Consider the following 23,019-nt stretch of genomic DNA (forward strand, 5'->3'; position numbering starts at 1 on the left):
ATTTTGGGTCTCTTAAGTCTTAAATTTTGAGGGTCTTTGAGTCTTAAACATTGCATTTTTTTTCTTCCAGCTTTTCAATCGTGAAAATTTTATTATTCAAATAAAAAAATCATTATTTTTATTTAAAATATTGAGTTTGTTGTTATTTGGGGAGGGGGAAACACCGGGTGAGGGGATTGAGGAAATCACGAACACCTGAGCCCCCCCCACTGCTCCTGCCAGGGGAACAAAACTGGGCCCAGGTTCCAAAAAATTCAGAATTTACCCAAAATTCAGACTTTAAATCCAAAATTTAAACCTTAAACCCAAAATTTAAATCTTTAAAGCCGTTTTTGGGTGGTTTGGATGATTTTAGGGGTTCCCACGTCCGTTCTGTGCCCCCAAAATCCCCTGGGGAGCGAGGGGAGCCCCCCAATGTCTCACCCCAGTTCAAACTGCGCAGGCCCAGTCCCCACCAATGACCCCGTCCCGATTCCACCGGCACAGCCCGCGTGGAGAGCAGGGGGCGGAGCGAATGCAAATCCCAGCGCGCAGTTCACCAATCACGTTGCGCCCAAAGGCTGAAGGGCGGGGCGGCAGAGCGAGGGGGTTCGCTCATAATGAGGCGTGGTTATGCAAACTTCTTGAGCCGCCACATGAGCAAGGCATGATGGGAACATTTTGGGGGAGAATTTCGGGGTTTTTGGGGTTCGTGAGTACAAAACACGGGAGCAAAGCGCGGGATGGGATGGAGAGAACGTTCCAGAAGGGTTCGGGAGCGGTCGGGGCGCGGCGCGGGGGTGGCCGTGAGGTGCGGGCGGGCCGGGCGGGGCCGGTGGCGGCGCTGGGCGATGAGCCGGTATCGCTTCTCGGCCTTTTGGCTAAGATCAAGTGTAGTATCTGTTCTTATCAGTTTAATATCTGATACGTCCTCGATGAGAGGACTTTATATTAAACGGATTTTTGGGCTCGGGAGTTGGACCCGGAGCTTGCTCCCTCCGCTCCGCGCATCGTCCCGGTATTGCAGTGCCTCCGGGAACGGTGCACCCCGCACGGGGACCTCTCGCTGGTGAAAAATAGATTAAAATCAACCTAAATCGTGCTTATATCGCGATATGAATGGCATTATACTGACAGCAACCCCATCGTCCCGGTATTGCAGTGCCTCCGGGAACGGTGCACCCCGCACGGGGATCTTGTGCTGGTGAAAAATAGACTAAAATCATCCTAAATCGTGCTTATATCGCGATATGAACGCCATTGTACTGACCGCAACCCCATCGTCCCGGTATTGCAGTGCCTCCGGAAACGATGCACCCCCACCGGGGAACTCAAATGGTGAAAAATAGATTTTAAATAATTCTGAATCGTGATTCTATCGCGATATGGACCCCATGGTCCCACTATTTCAGTGCCTCCAGGAACGGTGCACCCCGCACCGGGGAACTGAAATGGTAAAAAATAGATTTATAAATATCAAGCCTACCGAAATCGCGATTATATCGCCGTACAAGGCATGTGGGTGCAGATCGCTCTGCTTCTGCAGCTCCCTCGTTCTGTTTCATCACTCACCATCCCGGTATTGCAGTGACTCCGGGAACGGTGCACCCCACACCGGGGACCCATCGCTGGTGAAAAATAGATTTAAAAATATCTTACAAGTGACTGAATATCGTGATTCTATCGGGACACCAGCACTGTCCCCACCCCAGTTCAAACTGCGCAGGCCCAGTCCCCACCAGTGCCCCCGTCCCGATCCCACCGGCACAGCCCGCGTGGAGAGCAGGGGGCGGAGCGAATGCAAATCCCAGCGCGCAGTTCACCAATCACGTTGCGCGCATCAAGTGAAGGGGCGGGGCGGCAGAGCGAGGGGGTTCGCTCATAATGAGGCGTGGTTATGCAAACTTCTTGAGCCGCCACACGCGAAAGGCATGATGGGAGCATTTTGGGGGAGAATTTCGGGGTTTTTGGGGTCCGTGCGTACAAAACACGGGAACAAAGCGCGGGATGGGATGGAGAGAACGTTCCAGAAGGGTTCGGGAGCGGTCGGGGCGCGGCGCGGGGGTGGCCGTGAGGTGCGGGCGGGCCGGGCGGGGCCGGTGGCGGCGCTGGGGAGTGAGCCGGTATCGCTTCTCGGCCTTTTGGCTAAGATCAAGTGTAGTATCTGTTCTTATCAGTTTAATATCTGATACGTCCTCGATGAGAGGACTTTATATTAAACGGATTTTTGGGCTCGGGAGTTGGACCCGGAGCTTGCTCCCTCCGCTCCGCGCATCGTCCCGGTATTGCAGTGCCTCCGGGAACGGTGCACCCCGCACGGGGACCTTCCACTGGTGAAAATTAGATTAAAATCATTCTAAATCGTGCTTATATCGCGATATGAACTCCATCGTGTTGATAGCAACCCCATCGTCCCGGTATTGCAGTGCCTCCGGGAACGGTGCGCCCCATCGGGGAACTCAAATGGTGAAAAATAGATTTAAAATAATTCTGAATCGTGATTCTATCGCGATATGGAACCCATGGTCCCACTATTTCAGTGCCTCCAGGAACGGTGCACCCCGCACCGGGGACCTTTCACGGGTGAAAAATAGATTAAAATAATTCAATATCGTCGTTATATCGCGATACTAACTGCACTGTCCCGGTATTGCAGTGCCTCCGAGAACAGTGCACCCACACCGGGGACCTTCCACTGGTGAAAAATAGAGCAAATCCTTATTATATCGTGATTATATCGCGATATCGGTCATACCATCCCGGTATTGCAGTGCCTCCGAGAACGGTGCACCCACACTGGGAATTGAAATGGTGAAAAATAGAGCAAAATAATCAAATATCGCGATATGGACCCATCGTCCCGGTACTGCAGTGCCCCTCCGGGAACACTGCACTCCCAAAGGGCACCTTTGAATGGTGAAAAATGGAGCAAAATAATCAAATATCGTGAGAATATCGTGATTATATCGCGATATCGGCCACCTCGGCCTGGTATTGCAGTGCCTCCAGGAACACTGCACCCCCAAAGGGGACCACAAACACTGAAAAATAGATTAAAACCAGCCAAAATCGTGATTATATCGCGATATGAACCTGATGATCCCGGTATTGCAGCGCCTCCAAGAATGGTGCATCCCCAATGGGGACATTTCATGGTGGAACCACCCAAAATCGTGATTATATCGTGATATCAACCCCAAAATCATGATTATATTCCAATATCAACCCCAAAACCGTGATTATGTTGTGATATCAACCCCAAAATCATGATTATATCACGATATCAACCCCAAAATTGTGATTATATCGCGATATCGGCCACGCTGCTGTCACTCCGTGTCGCTCCTGGAGCCTCTTCTCTCTGCATTGCACGTCATCCCAACAGGGCACCCCAAATTAATTAATTACCCCAATTTAATTAATCAAATCCAGGCTAAATTAATCGATAATTATTAAATATCGCCACTCTATCGCGATAGCAGCCACGATTTGGTGACGTCATCGTTGCCACCCCAAAAAACCTCCAAAATCACCCCAAAACCCCCTGCCGGGGGTAATCCTGCTAATTACTGAGGTGCTAATTAGCAAAATTCATTGGTTCGTGTGGGCGGGGCTAAAAATGAGGGGCGGAGCTAAAGATTTAAAGGGGCCGCGCCCTCAAATCCCTTTGTGCTCTCCCCACCCACCCATCTCCCCCAGCCCCAATTTCCCATAAAATTCCCATTTTTCCTCCAAAAAAACCCCAAAAATTCCCATTTTTTCTCCAAAAACCCCCAAAATTCTCAATTTTTCCTCCAAAAACCCCCAAATATCCCTTTTTTTTGTCCAAAAACCCCCAAAACTCCCATTTTTCCTCCAAAAAAACCCCAAAAATTCCCACTTTTTCTCCAAAAACCCCAAAATTCCATTTATTTCCCTCATTTTGGACCTTATATACAGCAGGGCAGGGGGCTTAGGGGGGTTTTGGGGGGTCCTGGGACCCCTCAAATCCCCGAAATTTTCCTTTTTTTGCCCTTTTTGGGGGTGGGGATGGACTCCAGCGCGTCCCACAGCTCGTCCCCCTCCTCGTCCTTCACCCCTTTTTGGGGAGGGGGCTCCTCCTGGGCCTGGGGAGGGGGGAAATGGGGGGGTTAAAAGGGTGGGGGGCACCCCAAGACCCCCCAAAAACCCCCCCAGAATTTGGGGTGGGGGTCTCACCTCCCAGTCCAGGTGTGTGTTCAGCAGGAGGCAGGTGAGGCGCGACTTGAGGTACACCTGGGGGAATTTTGGGGGAATATGGGGGGTCCTGAGGGGATTTTGGGGGAATTTGGGGGGTCCTGAGGGATTTTGGGGGTCCTGAGGGGATTTTGGGGGAATTCGGGGGCTCCTGAGGGGATTTTGGGGGATCCTGAGGGGATTTTGGGGGGTCCTGAGGGGATTTTGGGGGAATTTGGGGGGTCCTGGGGGGATTTTGGGGGATCCTGAGGGGATTTTGGGGGAATTCGGGGGGTCCTGGGGGGATTTTGGGGGAATTTGGGGGGTCCTGAGGGGATTTTGGGAGAATTCGGGGGGTCCTGAGGGGATTTTGGGGGATCTTGAGGGGATTTTGGCGGGTCCTGAAGGGATTTTAGGGGAATTCGGGGGGTCCTGGGGGGATTTTGGGCGTCTTTTGGGGGGGTTCGGGGGTCAATTTCCAGAATTTGGGGAGGTCCTGAGGGGATTTTTGGGGGAATTCGGGGGTCCTGAGGGGATTTTGGGGAAATTCGGGGGGTCCTGAGGGGATTTTGGGGATCTTTTGGGGGGTTCAGGGATCAATTTCCAGAATTTGGGGAGGTCCTGGGGGGGTTTTGGGGGGGGGATTTGAGAGGTTTGGGAGAGGTCCCAGGGGATTTGGGGAGGGGGTCTCAAGGTTTTGGGGGGTCCCAGGTGGTTTTTGGGGGGATTTTGGGTTTTGGGGGGATTTTAGGAGGTTCCAGGGTTTTTTGGGGGGGGGTCCCAGAAAGCCTTTGTGGGGATTTTGGGGGGTCCCAGGTGATTTGGGGTTATTCTGGGGTGATTTTGGGGGTTCCCAGGGTGATTTTGGGGTGATTTTGGGGTGATTTTAGGGTGATTTTGGGGTTATTTGGGGGTTCCCAGGGTGTTTTTGGGGTTATTTTGGGGTTCCCAGGGTGTTTTTGGGGTGTTTTTGGGGTTTTTGGGGTCCCACCTTGTGGCACAGGTGCCCGTCCAGGTGGTGCATTTAGGGGTGTCCCAGGGTTTTGGGGTGCTTTGGGATGATTTTGGGGTGATTTTGGGGTTCCCAGGGTGTTTTCAGGGTGATTTTGGGGTGACTTTGGGGGGTCCCAGGGTGATTTTAGGGTGATTTTGAGATGATTTAGGGGTGATTTTAGGATGATTTTGGGGTGATTTTGGGGTTATCTGGGGGTTCCCAGGGGGTTTTCAGGGTGATTTTGGGGTTATTTGGGGTTTTTGGGCTCCCACCTTGTGGCACAGGTGCCCATCCAGGTGGTGTATTTAGGGGCATCACAGGGTTTTGGGGTGCTTTGGGATGATTTTGGGGGTCCCCAGGGTGATTTCGGGGTCCCACCTTGTGGCACAGGTGCCCGTCCAGGCAGTGCATTTAGGGGTGTCCCGGGTTTTTGGGTGCTTTGGGATGATTTTGGGGTGTTTTCGGGGTGATTTCGGGGTGATTTTGGGGTTATCTGGGAGTTCCCAGGGTGTTTTTGGGGTGTTTTTGGGTGATTTTGGGGTGATTTTGGGCTCCCACCTTGTGGCTCAGGCGCCCGTCCAGCCGGTGCAGGCGCAGGAAGCGATCGAGCCCCACCGAGGCCACGAGGGGCAGCCGGGGGTGGCTCTGCAGCGCCCGCACCCCCCCGGCAAAGCCCTTGAGCGCCCGCAGGACCCGCCCTGGGGGGCACAGGGGGTCAGGACCCCCAAAATCCACCCAAAATTCACCCAAAATCCCTGCAAATCCCCCTGCAAATTCGTTGAGTGCCCAAAGGACCTGCCCTGGGGGGCACAGAGGGGTCAGGACCCCAAAAACCACCCAAAATTCACCCAAAATCCACCCAAAATTCACCCAAAATCCCCCCCCAAATTCACCCAAAATCCCCCCAAAATTCACCCAAAATCCCTGCAAATCCCTTCAGTGCCCGCAGGATCTGACCCGGGGGGTACAGGGGGATCAGGACCCCCAAAATCCCCCCAAATTCACCCAAAATCCCCCCAAAATTCACCCAAAATTCACCCAAAATCCCTTCAGTGCCCACAAGACCTGCCCTGGGGGGCACAGGGGGGTCAGGATCCCCAAAATCCCCAAAAATTCACCCAAAAACCCCCAAAATTCACCCAAAATCCCCCAAAAATTCACCCAAAATCTCTGCAAATCCCTTCAGTGCCCTCAGCCCCCAACCCGGAGGGCACAAACCATCAGGACCCCCCTAAAATGCCCCAGGACCCCCCCAAATCTTCCTGGGACCCCCCCCAAATCCTCCCAGGACCTCCCAAACCCCCCCGGGATCCCCCAGACCCCCACAAAACCCTGCCAAGACCCCCCCAAACCCCCTTGGGACACCCCCAAAATCCCCCTGGGATAACCCAAAATCCCCTCAGGACCCCCCAAAATCCTCCCAGGACCCCTCTGGGACCCCCCAAAATTCCTCCAGGACCCTCCAGACCCCCCTGGGACCCCCCAAAATCCCCCGGGACCCCCCAAAATCCCCCGGGACCCCCCCTCACCTTTGCGCAGGTCGATCACGGCCACGTCCCCCCGGGCGCTGCCCACGACCACCGAGCTGGGGAGGGGGAAATGGGGCTGGGGGCGGCTGGGGGGGGCAGTGAGACCCCTCCCGGGCACCCCAAATTCACCCCCAGTACCCTCAAACTCCTCCCAGGGTCACTTTGGGGGTTTTGAAATCATCCAGGACCCCCCAAAATTGCTTCAGAATCCCCTTGGAACCTCCCCAAGACCCCCCAAAATTGCCCTAAATCCCCCAGGACCCCCAAAACCCACCTAGGACCCCCCAAAGCCACCCCAGGATTCTCCAAACCCCTCCCAGGACCCCCGAAAATCCCCCAAAACCCCCCCAGACCACCCCAAGATCCCCCAAAATCCCCCTAGGACCTCTCAAAACCTCTCTAGGATCCCCCAGAATTGCCTTAAATGCCCCCAAAATCCCCCCAAACCCTCTCAGGACCCCCAGAATCCCCCTAAAATCCCTTCAGGACCCCCCAAAATCCCCCCAAATCCTCTCAGGACCCCCAGAATCCCCCTAAAATCCCTTCAGGACCCCCCAAAATCCCCTTGGAGCCCCCCAGAACACGCCTAGGATCCTCCAAAATCGCCCTAAATCCCCCCAAAACCCCATCAGACCACCCCAAGATACCCCAAAATCCTCTCAGAACCCCCTAAAATTGCCCTAAATCCCTCAAAACCCCCTAAAACTCCCCAGAATCCCATCGGGATCCCCCAAACTCACACAAGACCCTCCAAAATCCCTTTGAAGAACCCCCAAAATCCTCTCAGGATCCCCAAAATTGCCCTAAATCCTCCTAAAAATCCCCCCCAGACCAGGCCAAGACCCCCCAAACACCCACCATGACTCCCCAAAATCCCCCCAGGACCCCCCAAAATCCCCCAAAATCCCCCCAGACCCCCCCAAATCCCCCTCACTGACGTGTTGCCCTCGGGCAGCGCCAGCGCCGTCAGCGGAGCCTCCCCGAAGGCGGCGTCGAGCACCGGGCGGCGCCGGGGACAGGAGGGGTCGTAGAGACGCACCTGGGACAGGTAAGGGACAGGTGAGGGGACAATGGGGACAATGGGACAGGTGAGGGGACAGTGGGACAGGGGAGGGACAATGGGACAGGTGGGGGGACAATGGGGACATGGGGACACGAAGGGTCATAGAGACGCACCAGGGACAGGTAAAGGACAGGTGAGGGGACAGTGGGACAGGGGAGGGGACAGTGGGACAGGTGGGGGGACAATGGGACAGGCGAGGGACATGAGGGGTCATAGAGACGCACCTGGGACAGGTGGGGGGACAGTGAGACAAGTAAGGGGACAATGGGACAGGGGAGGGACACACCTGGGACAGGTGAAGGGACATAAGGGGACAATGGGACAGGTAAGGGACAGGTGAGAGGACAGGAGAGGTTGTAGAGATGCACCTGGGACAGGTGAAGGGACATAAGGGGACAATGGGACAGGTAAGGGACAGGTGAGGGGACACGAGGGGTCGTAGAGATGCACCTGGGACAGGGAAGACAATGGGACAGGTGAGGGAACAGGTAAGGGACAGGTGAGAGGAGAGGAGAGGTTGTAGAGACGCACCTGGGACAGGTGAGGGACAGGTGAGGGGACAGTGGGACAGTGGGACAGGTGAGAAACAGGTGAGGGACAGGTGAGGGGACAGTGGGGACAATGGGACAGGTGAGGGGACAGTGGGACAGGGGAGGGACAATGGGACAGGGGAGGGGACAATGGGACAGGTGAAGGACAGGAGGGGTCATAGAGATGCACCTGGGACAGGTGAAGGGACAATGGGACAGGGGAGGGACAGGAGGGGACAATGGAACAGGGGGGGTCACAGAGATGCACCTGGGACAGGGGGGACACAAGGGACAGGTAAGGGGACAATGGGGACAGGGAGGGACAGGAGGGGACAGAGGACAGGTGAGGGGACAGGTGAGGGAACAATGGGGACATGGGGACACGAAGGCTCATAGAGATGCACCTGGGACAGGTGAAGGGACAATGGGACAGGGAGGGATAGTGGGACAGGTGAGGGGACAACGGGGACATGGGGACACCAGGGGTCGTAGCAATGTACCTGGCACAGGTGGGCACAGGTGAGGGACAGGTGACCCCAGGTGACCCCAGGTGTGCCCATGCCCTCACCTGTCCGTGCCCGGTGCAGGTGACCCCAGGTGACCCCAGGTGACCCCAGGTGCCCCCATGCCCCCTCACCTGTCCGTGCCCGGTGCAGGTGACCCCAGGTGACCCCAGGTGACCCCAGGTGCCCCCATGCCCCCTCACCTGTCCGTGCCCCGTGCAGGTGACGATTTTCTGCGTCCCCGGCAGGAACTGCAGGTCCCGATCCCAGACTGGCACGCGCAGATCCAGCCAATCGTTCCTCACCTGAGCATTTGGGGACAATTTGGGACATTTTGGGACAATCTGGGGACAATTTTGGGATATTTTTGGGGGGTTTTCAGGGTATTGTTGAGATATTTTGGGGGTATTTTTAGGTTTGGTTCTACGATGGTTTTGGGGTTGTTTTGAGATGTTTCCAGGGTAATTTTTGTGGTGGTTTTTGGGTATTTTTGGAGTATTTTTAGGGTGGTTTTGGGTTATTTTTGTGGTGGTTTCAGGTTATTTTAAGCGTTGTTTTTGGGATGTTTCTGGGGAAGTTTTTGGATGTTTCCTGGGGTGTTTTCAGGGTATTTTAGGGGTTGTTTTCAGGGATATTTCTGGGGAAGTTTTTGGGTATTTTTTGGGGTGCTTTCCATGTGGTTTGGGGATATTTCGGGGGTATTTTTGGGGTTGGTTTTGGAAATTTCTGGGGTAGTTTTTGGGATATTTCTGGGGTAAATTTGGGATGGTATTGGGGTATTTTGGGGCTTAGTTCTGGGATATTTTTGGGGTAGTTTTTGGGTATTTTGGGGTGGTTTTTGGGTATTTGGGGTTTTGGTTTTGGTTTTGTTTTGGGGTTGTTTTGGGTATTTTTGGGGGTTTAGGTTTTTGGGATATTTTTGGGGTTGTTTTGGGATTTTGGGTTTTGTATTTTTGGGGTGTTTGTTTTTGGGTGTTTTGGGTTGTAGTTTTTGGGTGTTTTTTGGGTATTTTTTGGTATTTGGGTTGTTTTGGGCTATTTTTGGGGTAGTTTTTGGGTATTTTTGGGAGTTGGTTTGGGATATTTTTGGAGTAGTTTTTGGTATTTGGGTATTTTTGGTATTTGGGGTTGTTTTGGGCTATTTTTGGGCTTGTTTGGGATTTTGGGTTGTTTTGGGCTATTTTCAGTAGTTTGGTATTTTGGGGGTTGTTTTGGGCTATATTTGGGGGTTTTTGGGGTATTTTTGGGGGTGTTTTCGGGGTGCCACTCACGTTCTTGGCCCGGAACAGGGGCTCCTGGGGTCGCTGCAGGTCCCACACCTTGAGCGCGTTCTCCTTCCCGCCCGTGCCCACCACGTGCGGCCTCGTGGGGTCCTGGCGCATCCGGCACAGCCCCGGCCCCGCCTGCAGCTCCTGCAGGGGCTGCAAATGGGGCACAGAGTCACCCCAAAATCCCCCAAATCCTGCTCAAAATCCCCATTAAAAACTCCCCAAAAATCCCCCAAAAACTGCTGAAAACCCCCATTAAAAACTCCCAAAAATCCCCCCAAAAATCCCCCAAATCCTGCTCAAAATCCCCATTAAAAACTCCCCCCAAATCCCCCCAAAATCCCCCAAACACTGCTGAAAATCCCCATTAAAACTCCCAAAAATCTCCCCTAAAATCCCCCAAACACTGCTGAAAATCCCCATTAAAAACTCCCAAAAATCCCCCCAAAAATCCCCCAAATCCTGCTGAAAATCCCCATTAAAAACTCCCAAAAATCTCTCCCAAAATACCCCAAACACTGCTGAAAATCCCCATTAAAAACTCCCAAAAATCCCCCAAAAATCCCTCAAACACTGCTGAAAATCCCCATTAAAAACTCCCAAAAATCCCCCCAAAAATCCCCCAAACACTGCTGAAAATCCCCATTAAAAACTCCCAAAAATCTCCCCCAAAATCCCCCAAATCCTGCTGAAAATCCCCATTAAAAAACTCCCCAAAATCCCCCAAAAATCCCTCAAACACTGCTGAAAATCCCCATTAAAAAACTCCCAAAAATCTCCCCCAAAATACCCCAAATCCTGCTCAAAATCCCCATTAAAAAACTCCCAAAAATCTCCCCCAAAATACCCCAAACACTGCTGAAAATCCCCATTAAAAACTCCCAAAAATCCCCCCCAAAATCCGCTGAAAATCCCCATTAAATCTCCCAAAAATCGCCCCAGAATTCGCCCCAAAATCCCCAATTCTGGCACAGCCCCGGCCCCGCCTGCAGCTCCTGCAGGGGCTGCAAATGGGCCACAAAGTCACCCCAAAAATCCCAAAAAATCCCCCAAAAATCCCCCAAATCCTGCTCAAAATCCCCATTAAAAACTCCCAAAAATCCCCCCAAAAATCCCCCAAACACTGCTGAAAATCCCCATTAAAAACTCCCAAAATCACCCCCAAAATCCCCCAAATCCTGCTCAAAATCCCCATTAAAAACTCCCAAAAATCCCCCCAAAAATCCCCCAAACACTGCTGAAAATCCCCATTAAAAACCCCCCAAAAATCGCCCCAAAATCCCCAATTCTGGCACAGCCCCGGCCGCTCCTGCAAGGGCTGGAAATGGGGAGGGGTCACCCCAAAAATGCCCCCCAAAAATCCCTCAAATCCTGCTCAAAATCCCCATTAAAAACCCCCCAAAAATCCCCAGGACCCCAAAACCCCAAACCCTGCTCAAACCCCCGTAAAAATCACAAAAATCTCCAAAATCCCATTTTTGGGAAATGGGGGGGGAACCCCCCTTCACTTAGAAGTCCTAAAAGGGGCTGGAATTGAGGAGGGGTCTTGGGGTGACCCCAAAACCCCCCCAGACCCCAAACCCACCCCAAATCCACCCCACACCCCCCGAAATACCCCAAAAATCCCCTCCAAAATCCCCAATTTTGGCCCAATCCCCCCCACCCAGAGGTCCCAAAAGGGGCTGGGATTGGGGAGGGGTCTTGGGGTGACCCCAAAACCTCCCCCAGAGGCCCCCACACCACAAAAACCCCCCAGAGCCCCCCAAAATCTCCCCCAAGAGACCCCCCCAGACCCCAAACCCACCCCAAACCCACCTGAAATACCCCAAAAATTCCCATTTTTGGCCCAATCCCCCCCTCCACAGGTCCCAAATGGGGCTGGGATTGGGGAGGGGTCTTGGGGTGACCCCAAAACGCCCCCAGACCCCAAATCCACCCAAATCCCCGAAATACCCAAAAATCCCCCCAAAATCCCCATTTTTGGCCCAATCCCCCCCTCCACAGGTCCCAAATGGGGCTGGGATTGGGGAGGGGTCTTGGGGTGACCCCAAAACGCCCCCAGCCCCCCCCAGAGCCCCCCACTCACCTCCTCATCCTCGCGCTGCCCCCAGACCCGAACCAGCCCTGACTCCACCGCGGTGACCGCAGAGCTGGGGAGGGGGGACAGGGGAGGGTCAGGGGGGGCTTGGGGACCCTCGAGACCCCTCCCCAAAACCCTTCAGAGACCTCCTGGAAGCCCCCAGACCCCTTGAGAACCCCCCTCCCCCAAGACCCCCAAATCCCCCGCAGGACCCAAAGGTCCCTCCCAGACCCCTCCTCAAAAATCCTTCAGGGACTCCTTGGAAGCCCCCAGACCCCTTCAGGACCCCCCCAGACCTCTCAAGACCCCCCCTGGAACCTCTTGGACCCCCCCCCATTTATCTACTGAGCACCTCCAAATCCCTTCTAGGACCCCTCCCCAACATCCCCAGACCCCCCTGGACCCCTCCCCAGACCCCAGAACACCCCAGGACCCCACAGACCCCACCCCAGCCTCCTCAGACACCCCCAGGACCCCCAGAATCCCAAACTAGGACCCCCCCCCATCTACCAAGCACCCCCAGAACCCCCCAGACCCACCCCAAACCCCCCCAAGGACCCCAGAATCTCCTCTAGGAGCCCCCCAGGACCCCCCCATTTCACCCCTTTACCTGCCCAGCACCCCCAGAACTCCCCAGGACCCCCAAAGGACTCCCCAAAATCCCCCACGATCACCCCCAGCCCCTTCAGGACCCCCTCAGCCCACCCAAGACCCCTCCAGCCCCCCAGAATCCCCTCTATGACCCCCCAGAACCCCTGAGACCCCCCCAGAACGCCCCGAAACCTCCCCAAAATCCCCCAGGACCCCCCCAGCCCCCCTCCATTACCTGCCCAGCACCCCCAGGCCGCAGAAGGCGCCGCCCCCCCCCGGGCAGAGGCGCCCCCCGGTGAATTTTCCACTCTCGGTGCTGAAAACGCTCAGGGAGCGATCGAGGCACCCAACCAGGAGCTGGGGGGGCACAAAGGGGGGGTCAGGGCACCCCAAAACCCACAAAATCACCCCAAAATCATCCCCAGGACACTCCAGAACCCCCTGGGACCCCCCAGGACCCCCAAAATCCCCCCAGAGAGCAATCGAGGGAACCAACCAGGAGCTGGAGGGGCACAAAGAGGGGGTCAGGGTACCCCAAAACCCCCCCGGGACACCCCAAAGCCACCTGGGGACCCTCCAGGACCCCCCAAAACCTTCCCAGGACCCCCCCAAAACCCCCCCCCCAAAACTGAGAAGACCCCCTAAAACCCCCCTGGGACCCCCAGGACCCCAAATTCCCCCCCCGGCCCCCCCCCCTCACCTGGCTCTGGGCGGGGTCCCCCCAGGTGAGCACCGAGACCCCCCGGGCCCGGCTCAGCCCCTCCCCCCCCGCGTGGTTCGAGGCCTCTCGGCGCTGCAGGTTCACCCCTGGGGGGGGAGGGGAAAGTCAGGGACCCCCCCGGGACCCCCCAAAATCACCCCAGGACCCCCCGAAACCGACAGGAGCCCCCCAATTCACCCGGGACCCCCCCAAAATCGATAAGAACCCCCCCTAGACCCCCCAAACCCCCCCCGAGGACCTCAGGACCCCCCAAAACCGCCCCAATCCACCCAGGACCTCCCCAAAAATCGACAGGAACCCCCCCCCGGGACCCCCCCCGAAACCTCAGAACCCCCTCAAGACCCCCCCAAAACCGCCCGAACTCCCCCGGGACCCCCCAAACCCGCACCAGGACCCCCCCTTGAACCCCCTCAAGACTTCCAGGACCACCCCGAACACCCCAAGCCCCCCGGGGACCCCCAAATCCCCCCCCAAACCCCCCCCTTGGGCCTTCCCAGACACCTCCGGGATCCCCCAACAGCCCCTCCCGGTCCCCGAACTCCCTCAGAACCCCCCGGAATCCCCCCTGAGGACCCCTCAGGATCCCCAGGACGCCCCCACGACCCCTCCCCACCTTTCAGGGCTCCGGTCTCGGCCCCCACCCAAACGTGGCACAACCGCGTGGGCGCCGCCATCTTGGGCGCTCTCCCGACACTTCCGGTGCGGGAACCGCGAGCGCGGCCCGAAAGTTCCGCGGTAGAAAAGTTCCGGGCTGCTCCCGGCATTCCCCGCGACGGGTGATGATTTGCATAACCCCGCCCCCTCGTGGGCGTGGCCGAGCCCCCCGCCATGGCGGAGCGGGAGGAGCGGCGCTTCGTGGAGCTGCCCCGGGACTCGGTGCGGCTCATGGCGGAGAGCGCCGGTGTGGAGCTCAGCGATGAGGTGGCGGCGCTGCTGGCCGAGGATGTGTGCTACCGGCTGCGGGAGGCCGCGCAGGTACCGGGGGTTACCGGGGATACCGGGGTTACCGGGGTTACCGGGAGCGGGAGGCCGCGCAAGTACTGGGAGTTACCGGGGGATTGAGGTTACCGGGGGGTATCGGAGGTTACCGGGGATACCGGGATTACCGAGGAGACTCTGGGGCAGTCCCGGCCCCGCTCCCGGTGATGCTCCCGGTGCCGTCCCGGGCGCGCTTCCCTGGTGCTGAACCAGCACCGATCCCGGTGTCACTCTCGGGACGATCCCGTTCCCGGTGCCGTTCTCGGTTCTATTCCCGGTTCCATCCCCATTCCTGATCCTGGTGCTGATCCCGATCCCATTCCCGTTTTCCTTCTTCCCCATCCCCGTTCCCATTCCCGGTGAGGATCCCGTTCCCGTTTCCCCCATTCCAATTTCCACATCCCATTCCCATTTTTCCCATTCCCGTTTTTTTCCCCAGAACAGCTCTGAGTTCCTCATTCCCCATTTTTCCCATTTTTTTCCCATTTTTCCCATTCCCGTTTTTTTCCCCAGAACAGCTCTGAGTTCCTCATTCCCCATTTTTCCCATTTTTTTCCCGAATTTTTTCCCATTTTTTCCCGTTTTTTCCCCAGAACAGCTCCCAGTTCCTGAAGCACACCCGGCGCCGCCGCCTCACCGTGGAGGATTTCAACCGAGCCCTGCGCTGGAGCAACGTCGAGGTGGGGACAGAGGGGACAGAGAGGGGACACTGGGGGGACTGGGAGGGACTGGGAGAGATACAGGGGACAATGGGATGGAACTGGGATGGACTGGGAGGGACTGGGATGGACTGGGAGGGACTGGGAGGGACTGGGAGGGACTGGGATGGACTGGGGACACTGCGGACAGAGTGGGGACAACAGGGACACTGAGAGGACTGGGATGAACTGGGGATACTGGGAGGGACTGGGATGGACTGGGGACACTGGAGGGGACAGCAGGGGGACAGTGGGGACAGAGAGGACACTGGGAAGGACTGGGATGGAACTGGGAGGGACTGGGAGGGACACAGGGGACAATGGGATGGACTGGGGACACTGGGGACAGAGTGGGGACAATGGGGACACTGGGAGGGACTGGGATGGTCTGGGAACACTGGGGGGGACACTGGAGGGGACAGCAGGGGGACACTGGGAGGGCTGGGATGGACTGGGGACAGCGGGGACACTGGGGGGACATTGGGGACATGAAGAGGAGTGGGGACACTGGGATGAACTGGGGTGAACTGGGGACACTGGGAGGGACTGGGGACAATGGGGGTCAATGGAGACACTGGGAGGGACTGGGATGAACTGGGGACAGCGGGGACACTGGGGGGACATTGGGGACATGAAGGGGAGTGGGGACAATGGGATGGACTGGGGACAGAGTGGGGACATTGGGGGGCACTGGGGACACTGGGAAGGCTGGGAGGGACTGGGGACACTGAGGACAATGGGGGGACACTGTGAGGAATTGGGGACACTGAGGGGACTGAAAGGGACACTGGGGGGGGACCATTGGCAGGGCTGGGCCTGGGGACACCACTGGGGACACTGGGGCTGTGCCCGATGCCTACGGTGTCCCCAAATCCCCAGGGGTGTCCCCAATGTCCCCATTGTCCCCAATGTCCCCAGGCCGTGTGTGGCTGTGGCTCGCAGGACTCTGAGTGTCCCCAGTGATCTCCCCAGTGATGTCCCCAATGTGTCCCCAGTATCCCCAATGTCCCCTCTGTCCCCAATGTCCCCTCACTGTCCCCAATGTCCCCAGGCCGTGTGTGGCTGCGGCTCGCAGGACTCTGAGTGTCCCCAATGTCCCCAATGTGTCCCCAATGTGTCCCCAATGTCCCCAATGTTCCCAGTGTCCCCTCTGTCCCCAGGCCGTGTGTGGCTGCGGCTCCCAGGACTCACTCCCGTTCCAGGGAACAGTTCAGGGCTGTCCCCAGTGATGTCCCTGAGTGTCCCCAATGTCCCCACTGTCCCCTCTGTCCCCAGGCCGTGTGTGGCTGTGGCTCGCAGGACTCTGTCCCTGTCCATGCCCCCAGTGTCCCCAGAGATGTCCCCAATGTCCCCTCACTGTCCCCTCTGTCCCCAGGCCGTGTGTGGCTGTGGCTCGCAGGACTCTGTCCCTGTCCATGTCCCCATTGATGTCCCCAATGTCCCCTCACTGTCCCCAATGTCCCCAGGCCGTGTGTGGCTGTGGCTCGCAGGACTCTGTCCCTGTCCATGTCCCCAATGATGTCCCCAATGTCCCCTCACTGTCCCCTCTGTCCCCAGGCCGTGTGTGGCTGTGGCTCGCAGGACTCGCTCCCGTTCCGGCCGCTCCGGGACTCGGATTTGTTTTTCCCCGAGGATCGGGAGGTGAATCTGCTGGAGCTGGCGCTGGCCACCAACATCCCCAAGGGCTGCGCTGAGACTGCCGTGAGAGGTGAGCCCCAAATGTCCCCAAAATGTCCCCAAATATCCCCAAAATGTCCCCAAATGTCCCCAAGGGCTGCGCCGAGACTGCTGTGAGGGGTGAGCCCCAAAATGTCCCAAAATGTCCCCAAAATGTCCCCAAATATCCCCAAAATATCCCTGAGACATCCCCAAGGGCTGCGCTGAGACTGCTGTGAGGGGTGAGCCCCAAATGTCCCAAAATGTCCCCAAAATATCCCCAAATATCCCTGAGACATCCCCAAGGGCTGCGCCGAGACTGCCGTCAGGGGTGAGCCCCAAAATGTCCCCAAATGTCCCCAAAATGTCCCCAAAATGTCCCTGAGACATCCCCAAGGGCTGTGCTGAGACTGCCGTGAGAAGTGAGCCCCAAAATGTCCCAAAAATGTCCCCAAAATGTCCCAAAATATCAAAATATCCCTGAGACATCCCCAAGGGCTGCGCCGAGACTGCTGTGAAAGGTGAGCCCCAAAAATATCCCTGAGACCCCCCCCAAAATGTCCCCAAAATATCCCCTGGGACCCCCAAAATCACACCTGGGAACCCCAAAATATCCTCACAATATCTCTGGGAACCCCAGGATGTCCCCTGGGAACCCCAAAATCTCAGCCCCCCCCCCCATCCCCACAGTGCATGTGTCCTACCTGGATGGCAAAGGGAACCTGGAGCCGCAGGGAGCAGGTGAGGAGCGGGACCCCGAAGACCCCCTGAAACCCCCAGACCCTCCCCAGCCCCTCTCGGGACCCCCTTTTTTCCTTCTCCCAAGCCCCCAGATCCCTCCCCAGAGACTCTCTGGGACCACCCCAAACCTCCAGGACCCCCTGAAACCCCCCAGACCCCTCCCAAACCCTTTTTTCCTCATCCCAAGCCCCCAAGACCCCTTGAAATCCTCCAGACCCCTCCTGCCCTTCATCCCAAGACCCCTCCCCAGAGACCCCAGGACCCCCTGAAAGCCCCCAGACCCCTTTTCTCCTCATCCCAAGCCCCCTCAGACACCCTGAGACCCCCCAGACCCCTCCCCAGCCCCGGTTTAATTTCGGGGTGCCCCTGGCAGTGCCCAGCCCCGTCTCCTCGCTCAGTGACCTCCTCAAGGACCCCTTTTCTCCTCATGCCAACACCCCCAAATCCCTTCAGAGACCCCCTGAGAACCCCCCAGACCCCTCCCCAGCCCGGTTTCACTTTGGGGGTGCCCCTGGCAGTGCCCAGCGCCGTCTCCTCGCTCAGTGATGACCTGCTCAAGTATTACCAACACGTCACGCGCGCCGTGCTGGGCGACGACCCCCAGCTGATGAAGGTGCCTGGGGGGGGCGGGGGGCTGGGGAGGGGTCTCAGGGGGTGCCCCCAGGCCGGGCTGACCCCCCTGAACCCCCCCAGGTGGCTCTGCAGGATCTGCAGAGCAACCCCAAGATCGCGGCGCTGCTGCCGTACTTTGTGTACGTGGTCAGCGGGGTGAGTCTGGGGTCCTGGGGGGGTCTGGGGGGTCCTGGGGGGGTTTGGGGTGAGTCTGGGGGGTCCTGGGGGGGTTTGAGGTGAGTCTGGGGGTTCCTGAGGGTCTCCGGAGGCTCCCGAAGGTCTCTGGGCTGGGCTGGGCCGGGCTGCCCCCGGAGCCTTTTTGTGCTTTCGCTCCCACCTTCCCTCACCTGCCCCAGGTGAGATCCCTGAGCTGGAGCAGCTGAGCCGGGCTGGGCTGGCAGCGCCAGGCTGTGCTTGGAACCTTCCCAAATCCTCACCTGTCCCAGGTGAAGTCTGTCAGCCACGACCTGGAGCAGCTGAGCTGGGCCAGGCTGGGCTGGGCTGTCCCTAAAACCTTCCCAAACCCTCCCTTGTCACCTGTCCCAGGTGAAATCTGTGACCTGGAGCAGCTGAGCTGAGCTGGGCTGAACTGAGCTGTCCCAAACTGTCCCTGAAATCTCCCCAAACCCTCTCTCCCACCTTTCCCTCACCTGTGCCAGGTGAAATCTCAGATCTGGAGCAGCTGAGCTGGGCTGGGCTGTCCCAGGCTGTCCCTAAAACCTTCCCAAACCCTCCCTTGTCACCTGTCCCAGGTGAAATCTGTGATCTGGAGCAGCTGAGCTGAGCTGGGCTGAACTGAGCTGTCCTAAACTGTCCCTGAAATCTCCCCAAACCCTCTCTCCCACCTTTCCCTCACCTGTCCCAGGTGAAATCTCAGATCTGGAGCAGCTGAACTGGGCAGTGCCAGGCTGTGCCTGGAACTTTCCTAAATTCTCACCTGTCCCAGGTGAAATCCCTGAGCCACGACCTGGAGCAGCTGAGCTGGGCTGGGTTAGGCCAGGCTGGGCTGGGCTGGGCTGGGCTGTCCCAAACTGTCCCTGAAACCTCCCCAAACCCTCTCTCCCACTTTTCCCTCACCTGTGCCAGGTGAAGTCTGTGAGCCACGACCTGGAGCAGCTGAGCTGGGCTGGGTTAGGTCAGGCTGAGCTGTCCCAAACTGTCCCTGAAATCTCCCCAAACCCTCTCTCCCACCTTTCCCTCACCTGTGCCAGGTGAAGTCGGTGAGCCACGACCTGGAGCAGCTGAGCCGGCTGCTGCAGCTGGCGCGGAGCCTCCTGCAGAACCCGTTCCTGTGCCTGGGCTCCTACGTGGGCAGCCTGGTGGGCTCGGTGCTGTACTGCGTGCTGGAGCCGCTGGCGGCCTCCATCAACCCCCTCAACGACCACTGGACCCTGCGCGACTACGCCGCCCTGCTGCTGGGCCGCATCTTCTGGTGGGGTCTGGGGGGTCCTGGGGGGTCCTGAGGAGGTCTGGGGGGTCCTGAGGGGTCCTGGTGGGGTTTGAGGGGTCCTGAGGGGTTTAGGAGTTCCAGGGGGCTCCTGGCAGGGTTTGGGGTTCTCAGGGGGCTCCTGGGGGGTTTTGGATGGTCCTGGGGGAGTTTGGGGGGTCCTGGGAGGTTTGGGGGGTCCTGAGGGGGACCGGGGGGATCCTCAACGACCACTGGACCCTGCGCGACTACGCCGCCCTGCTGGTGGGTCGTATCTTCTGTGGCATGGGGGTCCTGGGGGGGTCCTGAGGAGGTTTGGGGCTCCTGAGGGGTTTGGGGGGGTCCTGGGGGGCTCCTGAGGAGTTTTGGGGAGTCCTGAGGGGGTTTGGGGGGGGTCCTGAGGGGGTTTAGGAGTTCCCAGGGGGGCTCCTGGCAGGGTTTGGGGGTTCTCAGGGGGCTCCTGGGGGTTTTGGACGGTCCTGAGGGGGTCTGGGGGGTCCTGGGAGGGATTGGGGGTCCCAGGGGGGTCCTGAGGGAGTTTGGGGGGTCCTGGGGGGGTTTGGGGGTATCCTCAACGACCACTGGACCCTGCACGACTACGCCGCCCTGCTGCTGGGCCGCATCTTCTGGTGGGGTCTGGGGGGTCCTGGGGGGGTTTGGGGGGTCCTGGGGGGTTTGGGGGGTCCTGGTGGGGTCTGGGGGGGTCCTGGGGGGGTTTGGGGGGTCCTGGGGGGGTTTGAGGGGGTCTCAGGACAGACAAATCCCGCGGGAAGGATTTTCCAGGATTTTCTGTGCCCGCAGGAGCCACGGGGAGCTGGTCAGGGGGCTCTACCAGCAGATCCTGCTCTCGCTCCAGAAGGTTCTGGCCGACCCCGTGCGCCCGCTCTGCTCCCACTACGGGGCCGTGGTGGGGCTGCACGCGCTGGGATGGAAGGTTCGGGGGTCCTGAGGGGGTTTGGGGGATCCTGAGGGGTTTGGGGGGTTTTGGGGGTTCCTGAGGGGGGTTGGGGGGGTCTCAATGGGGTTTGGGGGGTCCTGGTGGGTTTCGGGGGGGTTCTGAGGGGTTTTGGGGGGTCCTGAGGGGTTTGGAGAAGTCCTGAGGGGTTTTAAGGGGGTTTTGAGGAGGTTTGGGGGGTCCTGAGGGGGTTTGGGGGGGTCTAAAAAGGGTTTGAGGGGGCTGAGATGTGTCCAGAGAAGTCTAAAGGTTAATTGGGGGGGGGGCTTCCAGGGGGTTTGGGGGTTCAGGAGCAGTTTGGGGGTTCCATGGGGGGGTTCTCAGTCCGTTCCCCCCCATTTCCCAGGCAGTGGAGTGGGTGCTGTACCCCCCCCTCCCCATACACTGGTTTGGGGGTTCCATGGGGGGGTTTGGGTGGGATGGATGGTTCCATAGAAGGGTTTGGGGGTTCCATAGAAAGGTTTGGGGTTCCATAAAAGTTTGGGGTTCCATAGAAGGGTTTGGGGGTTCCCGGGCAGTTTTTGGGGTTCAGGGGGGTCTCCAGCCCATGCCCCCCCATTTCCCAGGCAGTGGAGCGGGTGCTGTACCCCCACCTCCCCACGTACTGGCCCAACCTCCAGGCCGTGCTGGACGATTACTCCGTGTCCAACGCCCAGGTCAAGGCTGACGGGCACAAAGTGTACGGAGCCATCCTGGTGAGGCCGGGGGGGGTTTGGGGAGGGGGCCCACACCGGGGGTGGGGGATTTTTGGGGAGGGGTCCCACACCAGGCAGGGGGGGGATTTTTGGGGAGGGGTCCCACACCGGGGGGGGGTTTGGGTAGTCTCGGGGGACGTAGGGTCCCACACGGGGGGATTGGGAGGTCCACACCGGGGGGGGGGGGGATTTTTGGGAGGGTCACCGGGGGATTTTTGGGTAGGGTCCCACAACGGGGGTTGGGGGAGGTATTTTGGGAGGGGTCACCCACCACCTGGTATTTAACCCTTTAACCCCCCCGTGCCCCCCAGGTCGCCGTGGAGCGGCTGCTCAAGGCCAAGGCCCAGCAGGCCCCGGGGTTTGGGGGTCCCGAGGGGTCCCCCCGGCACAGCCCCCCCGGTCAGGACCCCTCCCCCGAGCTGGGTTTGGGCCGCCCGGTGATACCGGGAGGGGGCGGCGCTGCTTCCTCCTCCTCCTCCTCTTCCTCATCCTCCTCCTCCTCATCCTCGCCGCTGGCTCCGCCCTCGCCGTCGCTCCGGGACATGTACCGCGAGCTCTACGACTTTTTCGGCGACAGCCTCGCCGCCCGCTTCGGTACCGGCGCCCCCAGCGACCCCCCGAGCCCCCCGGGGAGCACCGAGGGCGCCCGCAAGGAGCCCCCGGCCGAAGGCGCCGCCCGCAAGATGCCGCAGCTGACCAACGCCACCGTGAGCCCGAGGGACGAGGAGCCGCCCCCGCCGCGCCCGGCGCTGCCCCGGGCCCCGGGACCCCCGCCCCGGCCCCGCGGGACCCCCCGCGCCCCCTCCGCCCACCGGCCCGGCGCTCGCGACGTCTTCCAGAAATGCCGCTTCTCCCCCCGGGGCCCGCCCCGCTTCAGCTTCGTGATCGCGGGGCGCCAGACCGGGCGCCGCTGCCCCGGCCGCCGCTTCCAGACGAGCTTCCCGGCGCCGCCCGGGGCCGCGCTCGGCTCCCGGTACGCGCAGCGGCTGCCGATGATCGGGAGGAGCGCCCGCGCCCCGCGCAGGTGGCCCCGGGCCGAGTACTCGCTGCTGCTGCTGCTCTGAGACGGGCGGGGGGCGCTGGGAATGGGGCGGGGGGCGCTCAGTTAAAGGGGGCGGGGGGCGCTGAGTGGGCGTTAAGGACAGGGGAGTGGTCAGCGGATGGTGTGGATTGGTCAATAAAGAATGAGGTGATGGGGGTTGTGAATGGCACGGACTAGGTGTGAAATGGTCAGAAAGGGGGGAGTGGTCATTAAAGAGGGAGTGGTCATGAGGGTTTGGTGGTCAGCGGATGGCGTGGATTGGTCAGTAAAGGAAGTGGGTGATCAGGAATGGCTAGGATTCAAAGGTGTGAAATGGTCAAAAGGGGGTGAGTGGTCATTAAAGGGTGTCCAGTGGTCAGTGGATGGGTTTGGTGGTCAGTGGATGGTGTGAAATGGTCAGTAAGGGGAGAGGAGTGGTCAATAACAAATGTCCAGTGGTCAGTGGATGGCGTGGAGTGGTCAGTGAGTGGTGAGGAATGGTCAATAAAGGATGGCCAGTGGTCAGTAAAGAGAGTTTGGTGGTCAGGATGGTGTGGTGGATGTTGATCAATAAAGGAGTGAGGTGGTCAGTGAGTCAGTGGTCATAAAGGGGTGTCCAGTGGTCAAGAAAGGGTTTGGTGGTCAGTGGATGGTGTGAAATGGTCAAAAAGAGGAGGGGAGAGGTCATTAAGGAGAAGGGAGTGGTCAGTGGGCTGGGTTTGGTGGGCAGTGAGTGGCGAGTTTGGGCAGGTTGGAAATGGCACGGACTTTAAAGGGTGTCCAGT

The 23,019-nt window shown here is 58.6% G+C and overlaps 2 protein-coding genes and 2 non-coding genes across 4 annotated transcripts; 3 read left to right on the top strand and 1 right to left on the bottom strand.

Moving 5' to 3' along the window:
* Positions 1 to 840: 840 nt before the first annotated feature.
* On the top strand, positions 841 to 1,031 carry LOC135460367 (U2 spliceosomal RNA). The gene has a single exon (XR_010443215.1). It is a non-coding gene; the product is annotated as a U2 spliceosomal RNA (small nuclear RNA).
* Positions 1,032 to 2,104: 1,073 nt separating this feature from the next.
* Positions 2,105 to 2,295, top strand: LOC135460368 (U2 spliceosomal RNA). Its single transcript, XR_010443216.1, has one exon. It is a non-coding gene; the product is annotated as a U2 spliceosomal RNA (small nuclear RNA).
* Positions 2,296 to 3,865: 1,570 nt separating this feature from the next.
* On the bottom strand, positions 3,866 to 12,210 carry WDR74 (WD repeat domain 74). The gene is made up of 8 exons (XM_064737098.1): positions 12,147 to 12,210; positions 10,064 to 10,213; positions 8,996 to 9,097; positions 7,635 to 7,735; positions 6,697 to 6,752; positions 5,726 to 5,865; positions 4,177 to 4,233; positions 3,866 to 4,085 (listed from the first exon to the last, which is right to left on the bottom strand). Exons 2-8 carry the CDS (start codon positions 10,172 to 10,174, stop codon positions 3,963 to 3,965), a joined length of 690 nt encoding a protein of 229 aa, XP_064593168.1. The 5' UTR covers positions 10,175 to 10,213; positions 12,147 to 12,210; the 3' UTR covers positions 3,866 to 3,962.
* A 2,058-nt stretch (positions 12,211 to 14,268) lies between these two features.
* Positions 14,269 to 22,367, top strand: TAF6L (TATA-box binding protein associated factor 6 like). The gene is made up of 10 exons (XM_064737097.1): positions 14,269 to 14,427; positions 15,024 to 15,110; positions 16,686 to 16,836; positions 17,475 to 17,525; positions 18,044 to 18,138; positions 18,219 to 18,293; positions 19,349 to 19,569; positions 20,365 to 20,497; positions 21,085 to 21,213; positions 21,525 to 22,367. Exons 1-10 carry the CDS (start codon positions 14,281 to 14,283, stop codon positions 22,275 to 22,277), a joined length of 1,842 nt encoding a protein of 613 aa, XP_064593167.1. The 5' UTR covers positions 14,269 to 14,280; the 3' UTR covers positions 22,278 to 22,367.
* Positions 22,368 to 23,019: the final 652 nt, after the last annotated feature.

This window comes from Zonotrichia leucophrys, unplaced genomic scaffold (assembly GCF_028769735.1).
Source record: "Zonotrichia leucophrys gambelii isolate GWCS_2022_RI unplaced genomic scaffold, RI_Zleu_2.0 Scaffold_34_1600103, whole genome shotgun sequence".
NCBI lineage: Eukaryota > Metazoa > Chordata > Aves > Passeriformes > Passerellidae > Zonotrichia > Zonotrichia leucophrys.

Coding starts and splice junctions, on each gene's coding strand:
- WDR74 (XM_064737098.1), bottom strand. CDS start 10,174: ATGCGCCAGGACCCCACGAGGCCGCACGTGGTGGGCACGGGCGGGAAG. Junction 6,753..7,634: donor GCGCTGCCCGAGGGCAACAC/GTCAGTGAGGGG, acceptor CCCCCTCCCCAG/CTCGGTGGTCGTGGGCAGCG. Junction 4,086..4,176: donor ACACACACCTGGACTGGGAG/GTGAGACCCCCA, acceptor CCCCCTCCCCAG/GCCCAGGAGGAGCCCCCTCC.
- TAF6L (XM_064737097.1), top strand. CDS start 14,281: ATGGCGGAGCGGGAGGAGCGGCGCTTCGTGGAGCTGCCCCGGGACTCG. Junction 15,111..16,685: donor TGCGCTGGAGCAACGTCGAG/GTGGGGACAGAG, acceptor CTCTGTCCCCAG/GCCGTGTGTGGCTGTGGCTC. Junction 18,294..19,348: donor TTGTGTACGTGGTCAGCGGG/GTGAGTCTGGGG, acceptor CACCTGTGCCAG/GTGAAGTCGGTGAGCCACGA.